Source organism: Urocampus carinirostris, chromosome 16 (genome assembly GCF_059441175.1).
Source record: "Urocampus carinirostris isolate Australia breed hairy pipefish chromosome 16, RoL_Ucar_1.0, whole genome shotgun sequence".
Taxonomy (NCBI): domain Eukaryota; kingdom Metazoa; phylum Chordata; class Actinopteri; order Syngnathiformes; family Syngnathidae; genus Urocampus; species Urocampus carinirostris.
In genome coordinates, this window is record NC_142364.1 from 928,683 (window position 1) to 950,184 (window position 21,502).

The window sequence follows — 21,502 nt, forward strand, 5'->3', positions numbered from 1 at the left end:
AAAGGCACCAATTTCCGGTTATTAATCTAAAAGCATTGCCAACACATCTAAACTTTTCAAATTCACACGCAGTGGCTAAAATAAAAGGAAATCAGCATATTGTCTGGATTCTTATTTATTTTTTTTTGCTTCTTAGACAGTGTCAAAGCATCATGACTGCGGTTTCTTTTTATCGATTAATTATTTTGAAACGTTTGTCTCACGGTGCTTCCTCGTTTTCCGCAGTGTTTGTTTTACGTTGGATATTACATTTAAATGAAGACTCGCACACAAATGTATTATCACCAGCTTTACCGGAAACATCAGTGTGTACATTGCAAGGTGCCCCCCCCCCCCTATAACCGCACCGGGTGAAACACATACATTGTAACATCTTCCCTTTTGTTTCAAATCGACAGCACAGTCCCATTTTCCAGCTCCACGGACGAGGACCTTCTCTGGTCCTGTCGTTGTTGTTGAGTCACTCAAGGCGCCCAAGGTACCGTGTATTCCGCACTATAAGGCGCACCAGGTTATAGGGCGCACCCGAAAAAATAGTTTTTGGTCCTATATTTGACATACATAAGACGCACCGGATTATAAGGCGCTACAATGGGAATGTTGACAAAACAGTCAGATAGTTCAGTCAAACTTCTTACCCCCTTAATATTCCCAAAGCTTGCAAAAAAGCAAATACGTGTCGAGAACACGTGCGGATGCGGTGTCCGTACGATGTCACTCAAATGCATTGTTCCAAATATCATTCGGAAGGTTAAAGTCTTGGGATTCAAGAAATGCCAAACATTCCTTAGTTTCTATTTTCTTTTTCGCTCGCAACTTTACCGTGCATATGACAATAAACACTTAGAATTGAGTTTAATTTAAAAATAGACACTCCATTCCATCCATTATCTGCACCGCTTATCACAGAAACATCGAGATCAGTCTGAAACGAGATACTGGGAAAATATATAGCCGGAGTAGCTCACCGAAGTCGTTGCGTTCAATAATAATGTGCAACCATGGTCCTCTTATATCCGTGAGTTTAGTAAATCCAAGAGAATAAAATATTTACAAATACAGAATAGTAAAAAATGCTTTCTCTATGCCGTCAACCCAAAATGCTATTCACATTCATCTTTTTCGGCCAATTGCAGGCTTTGTTTTTCCGCTTAAGCCTATGCCAGCCTGTAAATGATAAAAAGGATCCGCCCCTTGACCTCCGAATAACCTTAGCCAATAGTGATTGATTCAAATGATGATTGACACATTGGTTAGCCAATGAAACGCCAGTAAATAAATCCCAGCATACACCGCGGACTACTTGGCGTTCGGGGGGAAATGTAGTCGGTGGCTGAAAGTTAGTTGCAAGACTTTGCGACTTAATATTGATCCATAAATAAGGCGCACTGTATTATAAGGCGCATGGTCAGCTTATGAAAAAAATAAAGGCTTTTAGGTGCGCCTTATAGTGCGGAAAATACGGTAATCCTTAGTAGCGCTAGACTCGCTTGTGGGAGGCTCCGTAGTTCTCCGAAGGAGAGGGGGCTGCGACTGTCCTGTGTAGCCAGGCCTGACGGGGTGTGACCCAAGCAAACCAAGCATACGAAGCCTCTGAAGTCCTTAGTACGTTCGGACAGGCCGGTGCATGATTTATGGAAGCCCCGTGGGCAGGTAGTACAGGTGATCGGGTTGTGGTCGCAGCGAATGGTTCGAAAGCACCACTGGCATTTAGACTGGGGGCCAGGGTCGCTCTCGAAGTCGCCCGCCCTAAGAAGAACAGAGAGAGGAGAGTAGAAGAGAAAGAGAGGGACAGATAGAAAGAGAGAGAGACAGAGTAAAACACAAAAAGGGGGAAAAGAGAGTGAGAGAGGCGGGGAGAGAGTAGGAAAGAGAGGGATAGAGAAAATGAGAGACAAGAGTGTAAAGGGAGAAGAGAGAAAAGGAGAGACGAAGAAGGAGAGAGGACCAAGAAAAAGAGAGAGAGCGAGTCTGAGTGGATCGAGTAGGATTCGTAAGGCTCCCCCGGGAGAGAGCCCTTAGCAGGACACCACGGGAAGGTTCCTAGTCTTTGTCCTGCGGTCCTGTCGGACCACCGATGCAGACAGTGTGTCCAGCCACTTGAGACTGTACTCGCACCTGTTCTCCATTCTTCAGAGGCCGTAGTCCCTTAGCCCCTCTATTGTAATAGCGGGTGTAACAGAGTTGAAATTTGATTGTTTTGAATGTTTTTTTTTAATTCTCACAAAATCTGTGTTTTTGTTGTATTACTGTTAATATTCCGGTACCTCATTCAGTTGTTAAGTCATGGGCGTCTGCGACTGTCTTTTTCGTTTGGCACTTTATGGGCTTCAGCGCTTGCCGTAGCTTCAGTGAATTTGTATGCGCTGAAGGTAAGATGTGCCCAATATCAGTTGGATAAAAAATGCATATTTTGCTAGATATAGGAGCTGCTTTTGCAAATTATTTTTGTATATAAAAATATACAAGTTGTGCTAAATGATGTATATTAAAAAAAGCACTAAATAAGAAGTAAAGTAATACAGCTTGAAACGATGATGCAACATGTTTCGATGCAAACACGCCAGGAGGTGCGGCCTGTTGAGTAATGACCCGTTTTTTGTATCTTTAATGTTTTAGATAATTGCAGTCGTGAACAGATGCCCTGACTTTTGTATTGTTTCGTTTACTGAATGCAGGTACGTGGGAAAATTATGTTCATTGTTATTATTTAAGTTTCACTATTAATGTGCTCGCATGTTGTCTGCTTGCCGTAGCTTCAGTGAATTTGTATGCGCTGAAGATAATTGCAGTCGTGAACAGATGCCCCTGACTTTTGTATTGTTTTGTTTACTGAACGCAGGCAATAAACCGAGTGACTGTGAAACCTTGTGTCGTGCATGAAAGAGGGTCGTTACACGAGCCTGTCTGAGCTTGTTTTCCTGTACAGCGTTATCAGCAATGTTCCCTGTAATTTTCCTTACGGGTCTGAGCGTTCACACAAAGTCGGTGAGCAACGCTTGAAACAACAGTGAGCAACGGCAAAGTGTCGCAACTAGATCATTATCAAACATGTCCAAAATTTGACATCAAGTTACATTTTGCTAAGTTTCTGGCAATGCAAAAATATTTTTCTCTTTTGAATGAATTGACTCATGTATTATTGCAAAGGTTTTACGGCCTACAAACGTCATTTGTTTTTACAGTTCTTTCACAAGATTTCCATTTCTTTTCTTTCCTGGTATCTTTTGTCGCATCGTACTAATATTTTTGGGGGCTTATTTAGTTGGTTGCACGATACACAACTGTATTTAATCACATCTTTTAGTGGAAGTTGTTAAAGTTAAAACTTATATGAACTCTATGTTGGCAGAATTAAACAAATAAAAACAAGCATTAAGGTAAATCAAATTTATTAGCATTGGTGATGGCCCAAACGCCACTCGCCCTGGCTGGGCTACCGGCCACACACACTGCGCGCCCCCGCGTGTCTAGTTAACTTTAGTCACACAGGAAACAGATATACACCGGAAATGCAACTTCAAAATAAGAGTACAAAACTGATAAACGTACAAGACACGCAATTAGACGGATTATTGAACCGTTACTTCATGTGTGTGTGTGAGAAAGATTGTTTTTACATTTAGGAATATAAAAACAAGTTATATTCACACAGTGAATACTGAGAAATGTTACAACCAAAACGACCACCCTATCAGAAGTACAATGTTGGCAACAAGATTGACTTGGTATAATTTGAAATTATTTGAATGCAACACAAACTTTTTCTTCTTTTACCCTGTTTTTTTCCAAAAATTTTTTCCTAGCTGTTCTTTCTTTTTTTTCTCTAAAATTGTGAATTTCTAGTAAAATGATTTTTATTAAAGATTGACCTCGTCATTTTAACCATACTTTCAAGAATTAACTTGGTAATAAAATAGTTGTGGTTGTCATTTATTGATTTGGAATTTCACAAGCAGTGCAAGGTTTCCTGATCCTTGTTCAAAAATGTGTTACGCTGACTCCCTCCATGGTAAGTGGTCATTATTCTGTTAATATCATTTTATTTATGTTATTGCTGTATTTTATGTTTGATAACTAATCAAATGTGAAGATGCGTTTTATGGCAATTGGGAGGCAGAGAAAGTTTGATTAGTTGTCAAATATTTACAACGGGGATGATTTGCTCGTTACACAAGGATCATGCACCATCCTGGCACGAAATTTTTCAGATTCAGATCTACTTTATTGTCATTCTAGTACACGTGTATACAGAACGAAATGTCGATACATCTGACCCGCACAGTTTCCTTGAATGTACAGATATAAATAAAATGTTGTATTGAGTTGGAGTATTGAGTACTAATAATATACTAAATAATTATGGCTATGTATAGTATTTTACAGTAGCGCAAATAGTGCAAGAGGAGCAGCTAACCAGATGTGCAAAATGGGCAGTCAGGTAAACAAGTCAGGTAAACAGTAACAATAACACTGTAACAATAACGCTGTAAGTACCATTGTGCAGAGAAACATATGTGCAAGGAGTGGCTAGCTATAAAGAACTGCCAGAAGTGCAAAAAGTCAAACAAAACCAACAGATGTACAGATTAGCAGCAGTTTAGATTTACTATGTGTTTGATTGACCATTTAACAGTCTAATGGCCAGGGGGACAAGACTATTGTGGAACCTGGTGGTCCTGCACCGCACACTGCAGTACCTCTTCCCAGAGGCTAGCAGAGTGAACAGTCCATGATGGGGGTGAGAGGGGTCCCTGATAATGTTCTTAGCTTGGGATAGGCAGTCTGTATGACGAAGTTAAACTGTGTGTGTAATATGCTCATACCAGAAAATGTGAGTGCTTTTCACAATTATCCTCTAATTTTGATTGAAATTTGCAAAATGATAATAAAACCATTCATTCATCCGCAATTACGTTTTGTGTGTTATTATTTGTAGATTTGTAGTGGTTATTTTGTTACAGTTGGAAAATGTCAGTCGGTAATGATGTCATCTCGAGGAAAGTTTTCCCCTTTGAGGGATTTAAGGAAGGTGTGACGCTGCTTTTCAGATTTTCACTTTTCCAGGTGTTCTAGTCCCGATGAACCACAAAAACCGGACACACACGGACACATAGCAAGTTTAGCCATATCTGTGAAACCAAGAGTACACAAATCGGTTCATACAGTGGTAGAGTTTTTTAATCTAAATGCAAGAAATGAAATCATTTCAAGCAGAGTGACCAATGCCGTTTCCACCAGCACACATGTGACCCTGTGCCTTGGGCTGACTTGAGAATCTCAGGCCGCAAGCTGAACAAGAAAAAGGCTTCTCACCAGTGTGGATTCTTGTGTGTTTTTTTAAAAGTTCCTTCTGGCTGAATTTTTGACTGCAAAATGAGCAGGCAAAAGGCTTCTCACCAGTATGGGTTCTGATGTGCATTTTCAAATGTGCCTTCTGTCTGAATAATTCACTGCACAAAGAACACGCAAAAGGCTTCTCATCGGTGTGGGTTCTTGCGTGTCTTTCTAAGGCCACATTTTCAGTGAATCGTTTCGCGCAAACTGAGCAGGAGAAAGGCTTCTCACCCTCGTGTGTCCTTGTGTGTGCTTTTAATGCCACTTTCTGTCTGAATTTTTGTCCGCAGATTGTGCAGGAAAAAGGCTTTTCACCGGTGTGGAGTCTCGTGTGTCTTTTTAAGTGTGTCCTCTGTCTGAAATGTTCACCACAGATTGAGCAGGAATATGGCTTCTCGGCAGTATGGTTTCTTGTATGTATTTTTAAGTGTGTCTTCTGTCGGAATTTTTCACCACAAAATGAGCAGGACAAAGGTTTTTCAGCAGTATGAGTCCTTGTATGTATTTTTAAGTGTGTCTTCTGTCGGAATTTTTCACCACAAATTGAGCAGGAAAAGGGCTTCTCACCAGTATGGATTCTTGTGTGGTCTTTTAAGGCATGCTTCCGACTGAATCTTTGACTGCAAACTGAGCAAGAGAATGGCTTCTCACCGGTGTGGAGACTTGCGTGCCTTTTTAAGCTTTCCTTACAACTAAAATTTTGACCGCAAACGGAGCAGGAAAAAGGCTTCTCACCAGTGTGGGTTCTTGTGTGTTTTTTTAAGTTTCCTTTCAGGCTGAATCTTTGACCACAAACAGAGCAGGAAAATGGCTTCTCACTAGTGTGAACAACCATATGCAACTTCAAATGACACTTGAGTCGAAAGGTTTTCCCACACTGAGAACACTTGATGTCGCCTTCGGACTGTTCGTCGCCATCAGTGTGCGCAGAATCGGACGTTTTCACGTGCTGACTGGAGCTGTTGCTTAGAGGCTCCTGCCAATTGTTTTCATGTTTAACCAGATTCTCCGTAGTTAAACAGGTCTCAGTCACGGGCAACTCTGTGAGATGTTCCTCCTCTTTAATACAAACAAGCTCCGCATCCTCCTCCTCTTTAACGTGAACAAGCTCAAAATCCTCCTCCTTTTTAATGCCAGAAAACTTTGGTTCCTGCCGCAGAGGAGAAATGATTTCTCTACTGACATCTGTGGGACACAAGACACACATGGTTTTAGATCATCCTTAATAAACCACATAATACCCAAATAATGGGCTTGAAAAGGCGAGGACGTCTGCAATTGTTTTCAATGTAAAGTTTAATTTTATAGGTTTTATCGGAATATTTTAGTCATGTTCAATTATTTTTTGTTTGTCATGTACCCTGGGCTGTACTTTTGTTGTTAGGCCATCAATTGTCACTTGGTCTGCAAAAATGAAAGCAATTTTTGTTTTTTTCCCCCAAGGGATTAAAGTTGAATGTCTCACTATCATCATAAATAAAGACGTTTTCCACTCTCCTCTGAGTTGTTTACGTCACATCTTTTCGGATCATGTCACCATTCAAAATAGCGACTACCAGTATTTACTTATGCGCCAAGGGAAAAGGCAAATTGGTGAATGTGGCGGATATCGACTCGTGCCGTTTGCGAACAAAAAACCTTTAAGAGAAAGTGGGAGCCGGCTACCCACCAATGGAGAGCCGGCTCCCTTGGTTTTCCCTTTGCTTTCTTGTGATTGCTTAAAATGCATTTTTTTCTGGATTTCTATGCTGAAAAAAAAAGTTACAATTGTTTTCTTTTTTATCTTTTTCTTTGTAGATTTATAAACATTATAATTCACGCTTCATTTGTTTTTCAGTGTCAACAATATAGTGTTGGTTTTGCTTTAATTTCCTCCATTTTAAGTCATTCATAATAATACATGAAAAATTGTAATAATTACGAACGAGATAGGCTTCGGACGATCGTTTGTAAGTTGAATTTGTTCATAAGTTGCTTCAGTGCTATATTTTGTATGGAATGTATGTTTAAGTTTGATATAATGATAATAATAATAAATTGTATTTCGAAGCGTCTTTCAGGACACCCAAGGTCGCTTTACATATAGTGGGACACAACAATAAAGCAAAAGTAAAACAAGCAAGTCAAAAATAGCAAATAAAAGGGGCGGAATGTGAGGCAGATGGTATGTTTAAGGCTTGAATACGTAACCTGTGTTGCTTTGTACTAAAAAAATAAACATTCAAGAAAATAATATACTCTATAACGTGACATTCAACTTACTATTGGAAGATGGGCTTCAAGAATTAGGCGCCTTTCTCCTCCGTGGTGAAAAGTTTCCGAAAAATACATTTTGACCGTTTTCTCAACCGCATCAAGCTTTCTTATTTCACTTTCATTTCAAATGAAACAGCTCGCCTCCTCTTTACACCAACCACATTGAATGGATACACAAGATATTTAACAATAAAACGTCAAATTTATTAGCGCGCTGGACATACAGAATAGTATGTTTACACACTAACAAGGAAGAGGAAGCTGGATTTCTTCTTCAGGTAGATGCTGGGTGAGCCCTCACAGTGCCACACGCCGGTAGCAGCAGCAAGAAAGAAGCACTACAGTAATGTCCTGTTCTCGGAAAAAGTGCACAATACCAAATCTAACTTACAGCAATGTCTGGATATTTTTCGACATCCCGAAAAAAATGTTCGTATCTACCATTTTTCGTAACTCGAATGTTCGTAAGAAAGGAATATGGAAGTTTGAATTTGGGTTTTGTCTGTTGGACTTTCAGTGTTTTGTGCAAAGGTTTTGTGGAGTAGATCACGTGGGGCAGCTCTCAGGCAGTGGGAGGTGACCAGCTGTCGGGGGGCCGAGGCGGAGTCGACGCGCCATTCTTCCGGGAATGGGAGACCAATGGGAGTGGGCTACGTCGCGGCCAGGCGGAGTCGACGCGCCATTCTTCTGGGACGGGAAACCAATGGGACCCAGCCAAGGGGCGGAGGAGATGCTTTGCTGAGCAACTTGGAAGAAGGAGGAGAGTCGGTTTTTGGAAGGAGAAGCGTGCAGAGATGTAGTGATTTGTGTGTTAGAAATAAATCCACTCGTGAGTGAAATGCCGGCTTCTGAGAACTTTCTATGCAGAAAAGAGCGCGCAAATTGTTTGGATGAGTGGTGATTGGGAAAGGTCACAAAATGGAGTCAGATGATTATTTGAAGTTTGCGTTGATTTAACAAGAAATTCCGACAGTAAGTAGGGAGTATGTTTGGGAGCCGAAAGGGTTGGCTCTTTTGAGTGACCCAAGCTGAAAAAGCCGGTTCTTCTTCAGCCTTCGGTGAGGTCCAATAAATATTACAGGGTTCTATAATCCAACTACCTGTCTGTTCTTCTATATTCAACTGACTCGAATTGCTCAATAGAATTCTAGAATTCTTGGACATACAACTTATTTTTAAAGACCCTCTGCAGTCTGCCTACCAGGAGATGGTGGGAGTGGAGGACGCTATAGTCTCCATGCTACACTGATTCTCTCTTACCTGGACAGGGGCAGGGGTGCTGTGAGGATTATTTTTTTTGGACTTCTTCCAGTGCCTTCAACACCATACAGCCTCTGCTACTTAGTGGTAAACTGACAGAGAGGGGAGTCGGCTCACAACTTGTGGCACGGTTTACGGACTATGAGACAGGTAGACACTACTCTGTAAAACAGGGGGGGTTGCACATCAGACACTGTGGTCAACAGCACAGGAGCGTGGCAGGGGACCGTGCTCTATCCGGTTCTGTTCACCCTGTATACGTCGGACTTTCAGTACAGTCCTGCCACGTGCAGAAGTTTGCTGACGACACTGGTATTAAGGGATGTATCAGGAGTGGGCAGGAGGAGGCGTACAGGAAATTGATCCAGGACTTTGTCTCATGGAGCGACGCTAACAACCAGCACCTGAATACCACCAAGACCAGGGAGATGGTGGTGGACTCCTGGAGGCCTAGACCTCACCCGGAACCATCAAAGGGCAATGTGAAGAGTTTGTCTAGACCTACAAATACCTGGGTGTGCAGCTGGACAATAAACTGGACTGGACTGCCAACACAGAAGCTCGGAGCAGAAAAGGAGAGAAAACTGTACTTCAGAAGGTTGGCGTCCCTCAACGACTGCAAAAAGCTCCTGCAGATGTTCTATCAAACTGTTGTGGCGAGAGCCCTCATCTATGCATCAGTGTATTGGGGAGGCAGCGCTAAGAAAAAAGGTTCCTCTCGTGTAAATAAACCAGTGAGAAAGGAGAGCTCTGTTGTGGGCACAGAGCTGGACAGCCTGACAACTGTGGCTGAGAGACATGCACTGAACAAGGTGCGGCCAATCAATCGACAACTCACTACATCCGCTACACAGCATCATCTCCAAACAGAAGAGCAGCTTCAGTGACAGCCTGAGGAGATAATTCTCCCTCATGCCATAAGGCTCTTTAACTCCGCCCAGGGGAGTAAAAGCCCACTTAAACCCTAACCTTACATTTGCATATTTTGCTTTATTTTTATTACAGGGTTTATTTTTGGAACATTATATAAACCCTTTTTATACTACATGTTATATTGGGTATCGTTGTATTCTAGATCTCTTATTTTATTTTGTAACATGAGGATTCTGCTGGAAATGTGAATTTCCCTACGGGGATGAATAAAGCATTTATATATCTATCTAATGGCAATAGTTTGTTTCCCTGGTAACCAGTTACTTTGACTAGAGTTAGCAGTTACTAACTCAGTTACTTTAACGAAGTAGTGAGTAACAATAAGTAATTAGTTTCTTTTAAGTAACGTGCACAACACCGGTCTCACTAAAACGGCTCTTCGGATTGTTTTTGTTAATTTGATCCATATAGTCAAGTCATCTTTATTTATATATAATAACGATTATTCGTGAGCGACACATCACTAATACAAATATTGTTGTGCCGAATGTTGTCCGTCGCAGCATGAAATGTCGCTCCTAACGCAAACGTTACTAAAACAACTTCGTATCTTATTTTGGGGAGAATGGATTACATGATGCCCTTGGCTCGAGTAGCCAAGATGGCCGCTCATCGTAACATTCAGTGTGGAGCTGTTGCCTGTCCCCTTCCGATTGCATTTCACGTACAAGAAAATATGCTTTCAAATATATTATATGAAAGGTTATAAAGTAGGAAATAAATAACTAACCTGCTCTGTTCACACAAGTCGAAGCAGCTTGCAAACCGCCATTTTGGAGCGGTATCTCCATCTCCTCTTTGGGACTTGGAAGCTCCTTTTTCAACATCCTTTCCCTCTCTTTCCCTTTTCAAGCTCCAGATCGATTCTCTTCCAAGTCCAAAGGCGCCTTTCCACGCAAATAAATCAGTCAAATGACGAGATTCCACTTCGAGTCTCGCTGTGTGCTTCGTCTCCGCACTTATGACCGGAACTATGAATCAGACGCTAGGGGGCAGCACAACAGTAGAACAGTGATGGAATTACAACTTTTTTTTCCAACCTTTTGTTTTCCTAAAAAAAATCTAAAGACACGCTGTCAATTGAAAATGCTTCAAAATGTTTTATTTTCTAAAATTTAAACTGACATTATAAATTTTTTCTTATTGTTTGCGGTCACCGTAGCTCAGGAATTAATAGGCTACAGGTTAATAATCATTTGGGTTATTAATTTTGATGCAATACGGGATTTTATAAGATTCATAACCTGTGTTTCGAGTATTATTATCATTTTATATAGTTTTATCCATTTATTATTATTTTCCTTTTTTTTCAAAATATAAACAGACAACAATTGCTTTGTGATTTTTTGGTAAAAAAAACAAATAAAAATCAAAATATGTGCATGATTCTTTACTTTATTCCATCTACTTTAGAAATGCTTGGCAAAGACTAAACAGCTTAATATATATATATATATATATATATATATATATATATCTCATCTCATTAGCTGCACCGCTTATCCTCAGTAGGGTCGCGGGGGTACTGGAGCCCATCCCAGCAATCATCGGGCAGCGGGCAGGGGACACCCTGAACTGGTTGCCAGCCAATCGCAGGGCACACAGGGACAGACAACTGGCTCGCTCATTCACACCTAAGGACAATTTGGACCGGCCAATCCACCTGAAATGCATGTCTTTCGAATGTGGGAGGAAACCGGAGTGCCCGGAGGAAACCCACGCAAGCACGGGGAGAACAAACAAACTCCGCACAGGTAGGCTGGTAGCTGGATATATATATATATATATATATATATAAAATATATATATATATACGTGTGTCCCTGTGCTGGCACAAGAGCAGATCATTAGTATAGGGAAAAAGGTAATGTGTTTCCACTTACTGATAATGATGAAAGTTGCAGTTACTTGGTTGATCACTGGAAAAAAACAATGGGATGTTGTTTTTATTTGCAAATATAAAATTGGGCATTTTCCTCCGGCACACTAGACAAGTTCTCACGGCACACGAGTTAAAAAAACACGACGAGCTCAAGGTTTTTGAGGTACAAAAACGAAACGGCTTTATGAGCCAGTGTCGTGCCTAATTCCGACTCCCCTGCAAAATCTGACTCCCCTTCGGGTGAACGCACACTATGCTTCACGAAAATTCGCTTCTGACGAAACGAGTGTCATCATCGTAGTCCGTATAATGTGTCGATCGGCGTGAATCAAACAAAAAGCATTTGTATTCTATATAAGGAGTTTATTCAGACATATTAATGCAAACGTCACCAACACCGGTGGCGACCCAATGTAGCTAAATGCTAGAACTTTCAAGATCACAACTGGTTGTACACAAGTATGAGGGGGGGTGAGGGACAAACAGAGATGGGGGATCCAACGGGATGTTTGATCCTACTGTACACACGGTCCAGTGTTTTATTCACTAATTGCTCAGTCCACGTATTGAATGGATTTGGGAAGTACAGTCCATAAACATGCCCGATTAAAGTCGCCGGCGACGATAAAAGCTATAATATAAATGAATAAAATGACGACTCACAACACGTGGTAAGCTTTCTCTCCTGGCTTTGATCTCTTTGATCTCCGGCAAAACTAACATAAAACGCGACAGAAACAAAATGAAAATAAATCCTAACAGTTTGCAACATCATTTTTGCCGTTCCGTGTGTTCCGTTACTCGCCAAGCCTGCACAAAATTTTGTCATTTTATTCATATTTAGTTTCTTTTGTCTTTTATTAGCATATTTGGTATTGGAGTCATCCAAAAGTAATTGAAAGTAATCCAGTTAAAGTAACCCTACCCAACCCTGCAAACATACATATATACACCTGTACACACACAATGTTTATACATATCAATGGCATCAAGAGTACACAAATCTATACAATCAGTGGTAGATTTTTTAAAATATAAATACAAGTAATGATATCATATCATCATATCAATCAGATTGACCAATGCTATTCTTGTCAGCACACGTGTAACCCTGAGATCTGACCTGACTTGAAAATCTTATCCCGCAAGCTGAGCAGGAAAAAGGTTTCTCACCAGTGTGGATTGTGTTTTTTTTTTTAATTGTTCTTTACAGCCGTTTGTTTAACCCGCACCAGGAGCAGGAAAAAGACTTCCCTGCAATAGGGGTTCTGGTTTGTACAGAGATAACTCAGTTTTTACAGTTAATGGGGACCACAACTACCTGCGAAAAGTGAAAATCCACAAAGTAGTCTTGCACCTTCATCAAAGCATCCAAAGGGTCAAACTTACTTTGAAATGACGTCATTATAGATAGCACTTCGAGTTCAGTAAAATATTGGTCTACCTATTTGCATTTTATGGAGAGGAAGGTACTCACATCGAAAAAAGTAAATATCGATCTGCGTCATTACAGAAAGATAGATAGATAGACCAATATTTTACTGATCTCGGAATGTCATTTTTATTTTATTTTTTGTATAAGTGCTATCTATTTGCATTTTATGGAGAGGTAGGTACTTACATCGTAAACAAGAAATATCGGTCTGCAGACGGCAGCCCTAACAAAGATCTGAGAGGAGGACATTGTTTTCTTAAGGTTAACGCTGGTCACTATGATCAAGAACACCGAAAACATAACTGGAACTTTTCTTATTAAATCGAAAATCACATTAAATTTAGTCATATCGATGACATCCAGAGTAAACGGATCTGTACATGAAGTGGTAGGTTTCTTTTTTTAATGTAAGAAATGAAGCAAAGCGACGCCGTGATTAGCGCGTGTGCGGCACAGTTCTGAGGTCGTGAGATCGAACCTTCCTGTGTGGAGTTTGCATGTTCTCCCCGTGCTTGCGCGGGTTTCCTCTGGGCACTCCAGTTTCCTCCCACATTCCAAAAACATGCAGGTCAGGTTAGTTGGCCGGTCCAAATTGTCCCTAGGTGTGAATGAGCAAGCGAATTGTCTGTCCCTGTGTGCCCTGGGACTGGCTGGCAACCAGTTCAGGGTGTCCCCTGCTCACTGCCAGAAGATAGCTGGGATGGGCTCCAGCACCCCCGCTGGACCCTAATGAGGATAAGCGGTGCAGATAATGCATCCATGGATGTATCTAAGAAATGAAATCATCAAGCAGAGTGACCAATGCTATTTTCACCAGCACACGTGTGACCCTGAGCTTTGGACTGGATTGAGAATCTTAGGCCGCAAAATGAGCAGGAAAAAGGCTTCTCACCAGTATGGATTCTTTTGTGATTTTTTAAGTGTTCTTTCTGGATGAATTTTTTATTGCAAAATAAGCAGGAAAAGGGCTTTTCGCCAGTGTGGGTTCTTGTGTGTCTTTCTAAGCCCCAGCTCTGATTAAATTTTCGACCGCAAACTGAGCAAGCAAAAGGCTTATCAGCACTGTGGGTTATTGTATGTATTTTTAAGTGGGACTTCCGTATGAATTTATCACCGCAAATCGAGCAGGAAAATGGCTTCTCACCAGTGTGGATTCTTATGTGGTCTTTTAAGATATGCTTTTGTCTGAATCTCTGACCACAAACTGTGCAGAAAAAAGGTTTCTCACCAGTGTGGACTCTCGTATGTCTTTCTAAGTGTACCTTCTGCCGAAAATGTTCACCACAAACAGAGCAGGAAAAAGGCTTCTCCCCAGTGTGGATTCTCGTGTGGTATTCTAAGGCATGCTTCCAGCTGAATTTCTGACCGCAAACTGAACAGGAAAATGGCTTCTCGCCAGTGTGACTTTTTGTGTGTGATTTTAACTGTGTATTCTGCCTGAATTTTTCACCACAAATCGAGCAGGAAAAAGGCTTCTCACCAGTGTGGATTCTGGTGTGGATTTTTAAAATATCACCCGTAGCATATTTTCGACCACAAACTGAGCAGGGAAAAGGCTTTTCACCAGTGTGGATTCTTGTGTGTTGATTCAAGGTTTTTTTCAGGCTAAATTTTTGACCGCAAACAGAGCAGGAAAAGGGCTTCTCACCTGTATGGGTTTCTAAGTGTTTTTTTAAGCTATCTTCACGGACAAATCTTTGACCACACATTGAGCAAGAAATGGGCTTCTCACCGGTGTGGATTCTTGTGTGGTCTTTTAAGGCATGCTTTTGTCTGAAACTTTGACCGCAAACTGTGCAGGAAAAAGGTTTCTCTCCAGTGTGGATTCTTGTATGTCTTTCTAAGTGTGCCTTCTGTCTAAAATGTTCACCACAAATTGAGCAGGGAAAAGGCTTCTCCCCAGTGTGGATTCTCGTGTGGTATTCTAAGGCATGCTTCCAGCTGAATCTTTGACCACAAATTGAACAGGAAAATGGCTTCTCGCCAGTGTGGCTTTTTGTGTGTGATTTTAACTGTGCATTCAGCCTAAATTTTTCACCACAAGTTGAGCAGGTAAAAGGCTTCTCACCAGTGTGGATTCCTGTGTGGAATTTTAAGGCATGCTTCCGACTGAATCTTTGACCGCAAACTGAGCAAGAAAAAGGCTTCTCACCGGTGTGGAGACTTGCGTGTCTTTTTAAGCTTTCTTTACAGCTAAAATTTTGACTGCAAAGTGAGCAGGAAAAAGGCTTCTCACCAGTGTGGGTTCTTGCGTGTTTGTTTAGGTTTCCTTTCAGGCTGAATCTTTGACCGCAAACAGAGCAGGAAAATGGCTTCTCACCAGTGTGAACTACCATGTGTAATTTTAAACGATACTTGAATCGAAAGGTTTTCCCACACTGAGAACACTTGTGATCACCTTCTGACTGGTCGTCGCCATCAGAGTCGGATTTGTCGTCATCAGTTTTCACGTGTTGATGGGAGCTGCTGCTTAGAGGCTCCTGCCAGTTATTTTCCTCATGTTTAACCCGAGTCTCCGTAGTTAAACAGGTCTCTGTCACGGGCAACTCTGTGAGATGTTCCTCCTCTTTAACACAAACAAGCTCCACATTGTCCTCCTCCTCTTTAACACACAGAAGCTCCACATCCTCCTCCTCCTGTTTAACACAAACAAGCTCCGCATGGTCCTCCTCCTCCTCCTCTTTAACACAAAATAGCTCCGCATCCGCCTCCTCCTCTTTAACGTGAACAAACTCCACATCCTTCTCCTTTTTAATGCCAGGAAACTCTGGTTCCTGCTGCAGAGGAGAATTTAATTCATCGCTGACATCTGTGGGACACAAGGCACACATGGTTTTTGATCATCCATAATATCATAATATCGCCATCTTGGGTTTTTTACCTCACTGTGTATGTGTGAAACTGGAGTGTCATGCCTAATTTTGTTGTCACAATATGTTAACCCATTTTGTAACAATGACAATAAAGGTATATTCTATTCTATCCTATTCTAATCTATTCTATAATAAACCACAAAATACCCAAATAATGGGCTTGTAAAGGTGAGGAAGTCTGCATTTGTTATCTATGTAAGGTTTAATTTCATAGGATTTATTGGATTATCTTAGTCATGCTCAATCATTTTTTGTTTGTCATGTACCCCGGGCTGTGCTTTTGTTGTTAGGCCATCAATTGTCACTTTATCTGCAAAAATGAAAGCAATTTTTGGGGGCTTTGTAAAATGATTAAAGTTGAATGTCTCACCATCATCATAAAGCGGTTTTCCGCTCTCCTCTGAGTTGTTTACGTCACGTCTTTTCGGATCATGTCACTATTCAAAATAGCGACTACCATACGGTTAAGAGAGCGATTACGAATATAGTATTTACTAATGCGCCAAAGGAAAAGACAAATTGATACCGACTCGTGTCGTTTCCAAACAAAAAAGCTCTAAAAGAAAGTGGAAGCCGGCTACCCACCAATGGAGAGACGTTTTTTTTTGTGATTTTGTGCTGATGTCTGACTTTGTCGAGTAAAAAAAAGGTTACAATTGTTTTGTATTTTATCTTTTTCCTTTATCGATTTATAAATATTTTGATTTATGCTTCCTTTGTTTTTAAGTGTCAACGTTTTAGTGTTAATTTTGCTTTATTGTCCTCCCTTCTAAATCATTCATAATAAGACATCATAAATGGTAATAAGTGAGTTAAACTACAAAAACAATCTGAAGAGCCATTTGGGAGCCGAAAGGGTTGGCAAATTTTAGTGACCCAAGCTAAAAACAAAAACAAAAGCCGGTTCTCTAGAAAAAGAGTCGTAATACCAGTCTCTACAACAGACCATTCCAGCTGGATTGAATTTATTAAACCCACTTTCTATTGTTTACTGCTGGTTGTTATTTCGTGATGTTGTTTGTTTTATTATTTTAATACTGATCTTTAATGATGATGGCGCCGTGCATGGGCGCAGCGGCTCACGGCTCTTCAGTTAATTATCTATTTATTACCGTTCTCTTGTCTTTTTTGCTTTCTTTTCTGGACCCATGCATGGCCAATTATACCTATAGTCGGGAGGAGGAACTGTTGTCGAAATGTTGGAGAAATTTGGAAGTTCGATAATCGAGAGAAAAGTCTTCTCATATTGTGGATAAGGATGGGCAGGAGCCAGCCGCGTGGAGGGAGATACAACTTTATTGATGCGTCAATGAAGATCTCACAGAGCTAGGAACATGACAATGTATTTAAAGCTGGTAGTGACAATTAGGCTTCGATTGAGTACACCCCAAAAGGCGGTCCTGTATCACGTATCAAGTACAGAGCGTCCCGTCCCTTGCACGCTATCTTCAAGGAAACTTAATGTCTGCCAAGAGTATCTTCAAGGATGTCTACCCGACCGTTTCCCACTACTGTAAGCAAGTCTTTCTAAATTTCTACATGTATGCAAATCCATTCTACATTTGCAAGTGTATTTACCACAACAGAACTTATACATTTGGGTCGGCGTCAAAATTTCGACTTTTTGGGCACTTATTATACCACCTTTGATATCCTGCGAGAAATACAAAGAGTTGCGGGATCTCTGTGGGTGGCCAACCCACTTCCGAAGCGGCGGAGACAGCGTAGGGATCGTAAACAAAAGCGGGGCTGTGGCTCGGGCAAGTGTGCTAAGCTAAGGGAGCTACATCGGCGAGACGGCAGTGAAGGACACGAAGATGGAAAATGTGCCTAATTCCACCTATGTTTCTTCATCGATCTTGCCTGTCAATACACCCAAACAGCGACATCTTGTGACCATTTCTACAAAGACTTCAGCTAAGTTAAAACGATTCAGCAAAGATAAAATTTGGTCTTTTAAATATAAGATCGTTTGCTCTAGAGCTCTACTTGTTGATAATATTATTTGTGATCACAAACTTAACCTGATTGGTCTGTGTGAAACTTGGTTGAGACCGGATGAGTTTTTACCATTAAATGAGGCTTCTCCTCAAGACTACGTGAGCTTTCATGTAGCACGCTCTTTAAGGAAGGGTGGCGGTGTTGCGCTCATTTCGGAAAAAATACTCAAACTTACTCCCCGTACCTCTAATAATTATAAGGCGTTCGAGGCTCTTGTTATGCGGTCCTCTTTAATGTCAATTTATGGAGTGACTATCGCGCACCAAGACTATACTCGGTTTTCTTAGATGAATTCTCTGAACTTTTGTCTGATCTAGTAACCTATGCAGACAAAATAATAGTTATGGGGGATTTTAACATTCATATGAACTATCCACTCAGTTCACTTACTGTTGCGTTTCTGTCTCTAATTGATACATTTGGTTTTAATCAACTGGTTGATTTGCCGACTCATAAAGATGTAAACACGCTAGACTTGGTTCTGACTCGAGGAGTTTCAACCTCAAACGTGACGGTGTTACTGTGTACCATCATTATTTCTGATCATCATTTAGTTACATTTGACGTGCTGGCGAAATGTTATACCAAAAAAGACTAAAGGGTTTAGAGGATACAACATAAGCACTGGCATAGTTTCTGAGCTCTCTAATCTTCTTTCAGGAGTAGTTGCGTCGTCTCCTTCATATAAAGGCTCAATTGACTCACTTATGAATGAGTTTAATGCTACCCTGGCGAGTATCCTGGATTTCGTAGCGCTTCTACGCCTTAAATCAGGACCTAAAAGACGCACGCCTTGGTTTACTGATGACCCTAGAGCGCTTAAACATGAATGCAGCAAATCTGAAAGAAAATGGCGAGCCACCAAGCTTGAGGTTTTCCGTCAAACCTGGTGTGATAACTTCCTAAGTATAAAGCAGCCCTTGCCTCTGCAAAATCAGCCTATTTTTCGAAGGTGATTGCGGCACAAAAGCATAACCCCAGAATCCTTTTCGACACTGTAGCATCGCTAACGAGGCAACAGATTATTCCAGATAGTTCTACCCATTCAGCCCATGACTTTATGGTCTTCTTTAATAAGAAGATTCAACGCATACGGGAAGAAATTTCTAAAAACATTGTTAATAAATCACATATCTAAGGGCTGAAATCTATAGATGCACGACATGGTGGCTGTCCAGGGATTTTTTTCCCGATTTAGTGATCTGTCGCTTGATAATCTTAAACAGGTGGTGAATACGGCCAAACAGACGACTTGCCTGTTCGACCCGCTTCCGGGTTCGCTGATTAAACGTATTTTTGGGGTCCTTGGACCTTCAGTTCAAAATATTATAAACATATCACTCTCCTCAGGTGTAGTTCCAATGGCTTTTAAGTCCGCTGTTATTAAACCTACACTGAAACGACACAACCTTGATCCAGAAAGCTTATGTAATTATAGACCTGTGTCAAACCTGCCGTTTCTTTCTAAAGTACTTTAAAAAGTAGTGGCACAGCAGCTGAATGATTTCATATCCAAGAACAATCTTTTTGAATCAATGCAATCAGGATTCAGGGCTAACCACTCTACTGAGACAGCCCTGATTAAGGTAACCAATGATCTTCTACTGGCAATGGACTTTGGCGCTTCATCACTCTTGCTGCTGCTGGATCTTAGTGCGGCTTTTGACACTGTGGACCATAATCTCTTAATTGAACGGTTGGAAAAATGGATCGGTCTTTCAGAAACCGTCTTCTTATGGTTCAGATCCTACCTCTCAGATAGGACGCACTGTGTTACATATGGTGAAATGACATCTGAGCCCTTTAGTGTTACCTGTGGTGTTCTGCAGGGTTCAGTACTTGGCCCCCTTCTTTTCTGCATTTACCGGCTTCGATGAGGTGGTATTATTCGCATGTATAATATCTGTTTCCATTGCTACGCAGATGACACTCAACTATATCTTCCGATTGAGGAATCTGCTTCACTAAACAGTGGAAATTTGGAGGCCTGCCTCACTGAGATAAAAGAATGGATAAAATGAAATGATCTGCATCTATATAGCGCTTTTCAAGTCAAGACTTCCCAAAGCGCCTGTGCTTCACATTTCCAAATAGCGGCTGTGCAGCCATGTAAGGCGCTAACCTGCTTATTGGGGGTATTAGGGGTTCAGTGTCTTACCCAAGGACACTTCGACATGTAACACGGAGGAGCCGGGATTCGAACTGCGATCTCTTGATCCCAAGACGAGCGCTCTACCTCCTGAGCCACTGCCGCCCCCTTCACTCAACTTCTTGGGCCTTAACTCTGAAAAGACCGAAATGTTAGTCATTGGTCCATCTAAATGCTGTGACTTGTTCTCAAAAACGACTCTGAACATTGACAAATGTAAGATAACCCAGAGTGACTCAGTTAAAAATTTAGGTGTCATATTTGACCCCGATCTGTCCCTTCAAACACACGTTAAGAATATGACTTGAACAGCTTTTTTCCATCTTTGCAACATTGCTAAAATTCGTCCTATGCTGTCTCTGTCGGATGCGGAGATTATAATTCACGCATTTGATACTTCCCGTCATGATTACTGTAATGCACTACTCTCCGGTCTCCCGAAATCCAAAATCAAGAGCCTTCAGCTGGTAAAAAAAAAATGCTGCAGCGAGGCTTTTAACCAAGACAAGAAAGTTTGATCACATGACCCCGATTTTAGCTAACCTGCATTGGCTCCCTGTTAACTTAAGAAGTGATTTAAAGGTTCTGTTGGTAGTATACAAAATCATGCAAGGACTTGCTTCCTCATATCTTTCAGATTTAATTTCCCCCTATGTTCCGGTCCGGAGCCTTCGCTCTGAAAACGCTGGTCTACTCATGATCCCAAAAGCCAAGAAGAGATCCGCAGGTTCGAGAGCGTTCTCCATCCGGGCCCCGGTGCTGTGGAATGCTCTTCCCCCTGATATTGGATCTGCAACCTCAGTGGAAATGTTTAAATCTAAACTTAAAACAGATTTATATTCTATAGAATATGAATAACCTAGATTTTATGTTGATAATATGTGTATAATGTGCCCTCATGTAGGTTTTAGATCAGGGGATGGTGTCATAATAGTCTGTAGTTTGCAATAGTCTTTGATCTGTGCAGCCCTTTGAGACTCTTTGCGATTAAGGGCGTCACAAATAAATAAACATGACTTGTTTTGCACATCAAGTGTAAGATGCATCTGTAGCTGGTGAGGTGCAGTATATATTACAGGGTTTTATAATCCAACTATCTGACTGTTCTTCTCTATTCAACTCATTCAAATATTACTCAATACATTTCAAATTAATTTGACATACAACTTATTAGAATAATGGCAATAGTAACTTTCGCTGGTAACGAATTACTTTGGCTAGAGTAAAGCAGTTACTAACTCGGTTAATTTTAAGAAGTAGTGACTAACTATAAGTAGTTTCTTTGAAGTAACGTGCCCAACACCGGTGATAGGAATGGTCTCACTAAAACGAAGCGGCTATTCGGCTTCCAAACGGGGTGTTTTTGTTGCTTTTAT

General features: G+C 41.1%; 2 protein-coding genes across 4 annotated transcripts in view; both read right to left on the reverse strand.

Moving 5' to 3' along the window:
- Positions 1 to 3,375: 3,375 nt before the first annotated feature.
- On the reverse strand, positions 3,376 to 10,664 carry LOC148349931 (uncharacterized). The gene is made up of 2 exons (XM_088355484.1): positions 10,517 to 10,664; positions 3,376 to 6,522 (listed from the first exon to the last, which is right to left on the reverse strand). Exons 1-2 carry the CDS (start codon positions 10,611 to 10,613, stop codon positions 5,210 to 5,212), a joined length of 1,410 nt encoding a protein of 469 aa, XP_088211610.1. The 5' UTR covers positions 10,614 to 10,664; the 3' UTR covers positions 3,376 to 5,209.
- The window catches only part of LOC148349932 (uncharacterized), a 33,841-nt gene continuing 22,972 nt past the window's right edge, over positions 10,634 to 21,502 (reverse strand). Inside the window, exons 2-4 of one of the 3 annotated variants that reach the window (XM_088355443.1) lie at positions 15,502 to 15,912; positions 11,670 to 11,705; positions 10,634 to 10,771 (exon numbers count right to left, since the gene is read on the reverse strand). In XM_088355443.1, coding sequence (XP_088211569.1) covers positions 10,758 to 10,771; positions 11,670 to 11,705; positions 15,502 to 15,912 — 461 coding nt within the window. In that variant the 3' untranslated portion in view covers positions 10,634 to 10,757. Of the gene's footprint in view, positions 10,772 to 11,669; positions 11,706 to 12,507; positions 15,913 to 21,502 lie in introns of those variants that run through there. The other 2 variants (XM_088355444.1, XM_088355441.1) reach the window with 2 other exon arrangements.

What these genes read in the sequence shown, in the direction of transcription:
- LOC148349931 (XM_088355484.1), bottom strand. Translation starts at nt 10,613, where the DNA reads ATGTTGAAAAAGGAGCTTCCAAGTCCCAAAGAGGAGATGGAGATACCG. An exon ending in GACTTGTGTGAACAGAGCAG is followed by an intron (nt 6,523 to 10,516) that starts GTTAGTTATTTA and finishes TGTGTCCCACAG; the next exon opens with ATGTCAGTAGAGAAATCATT.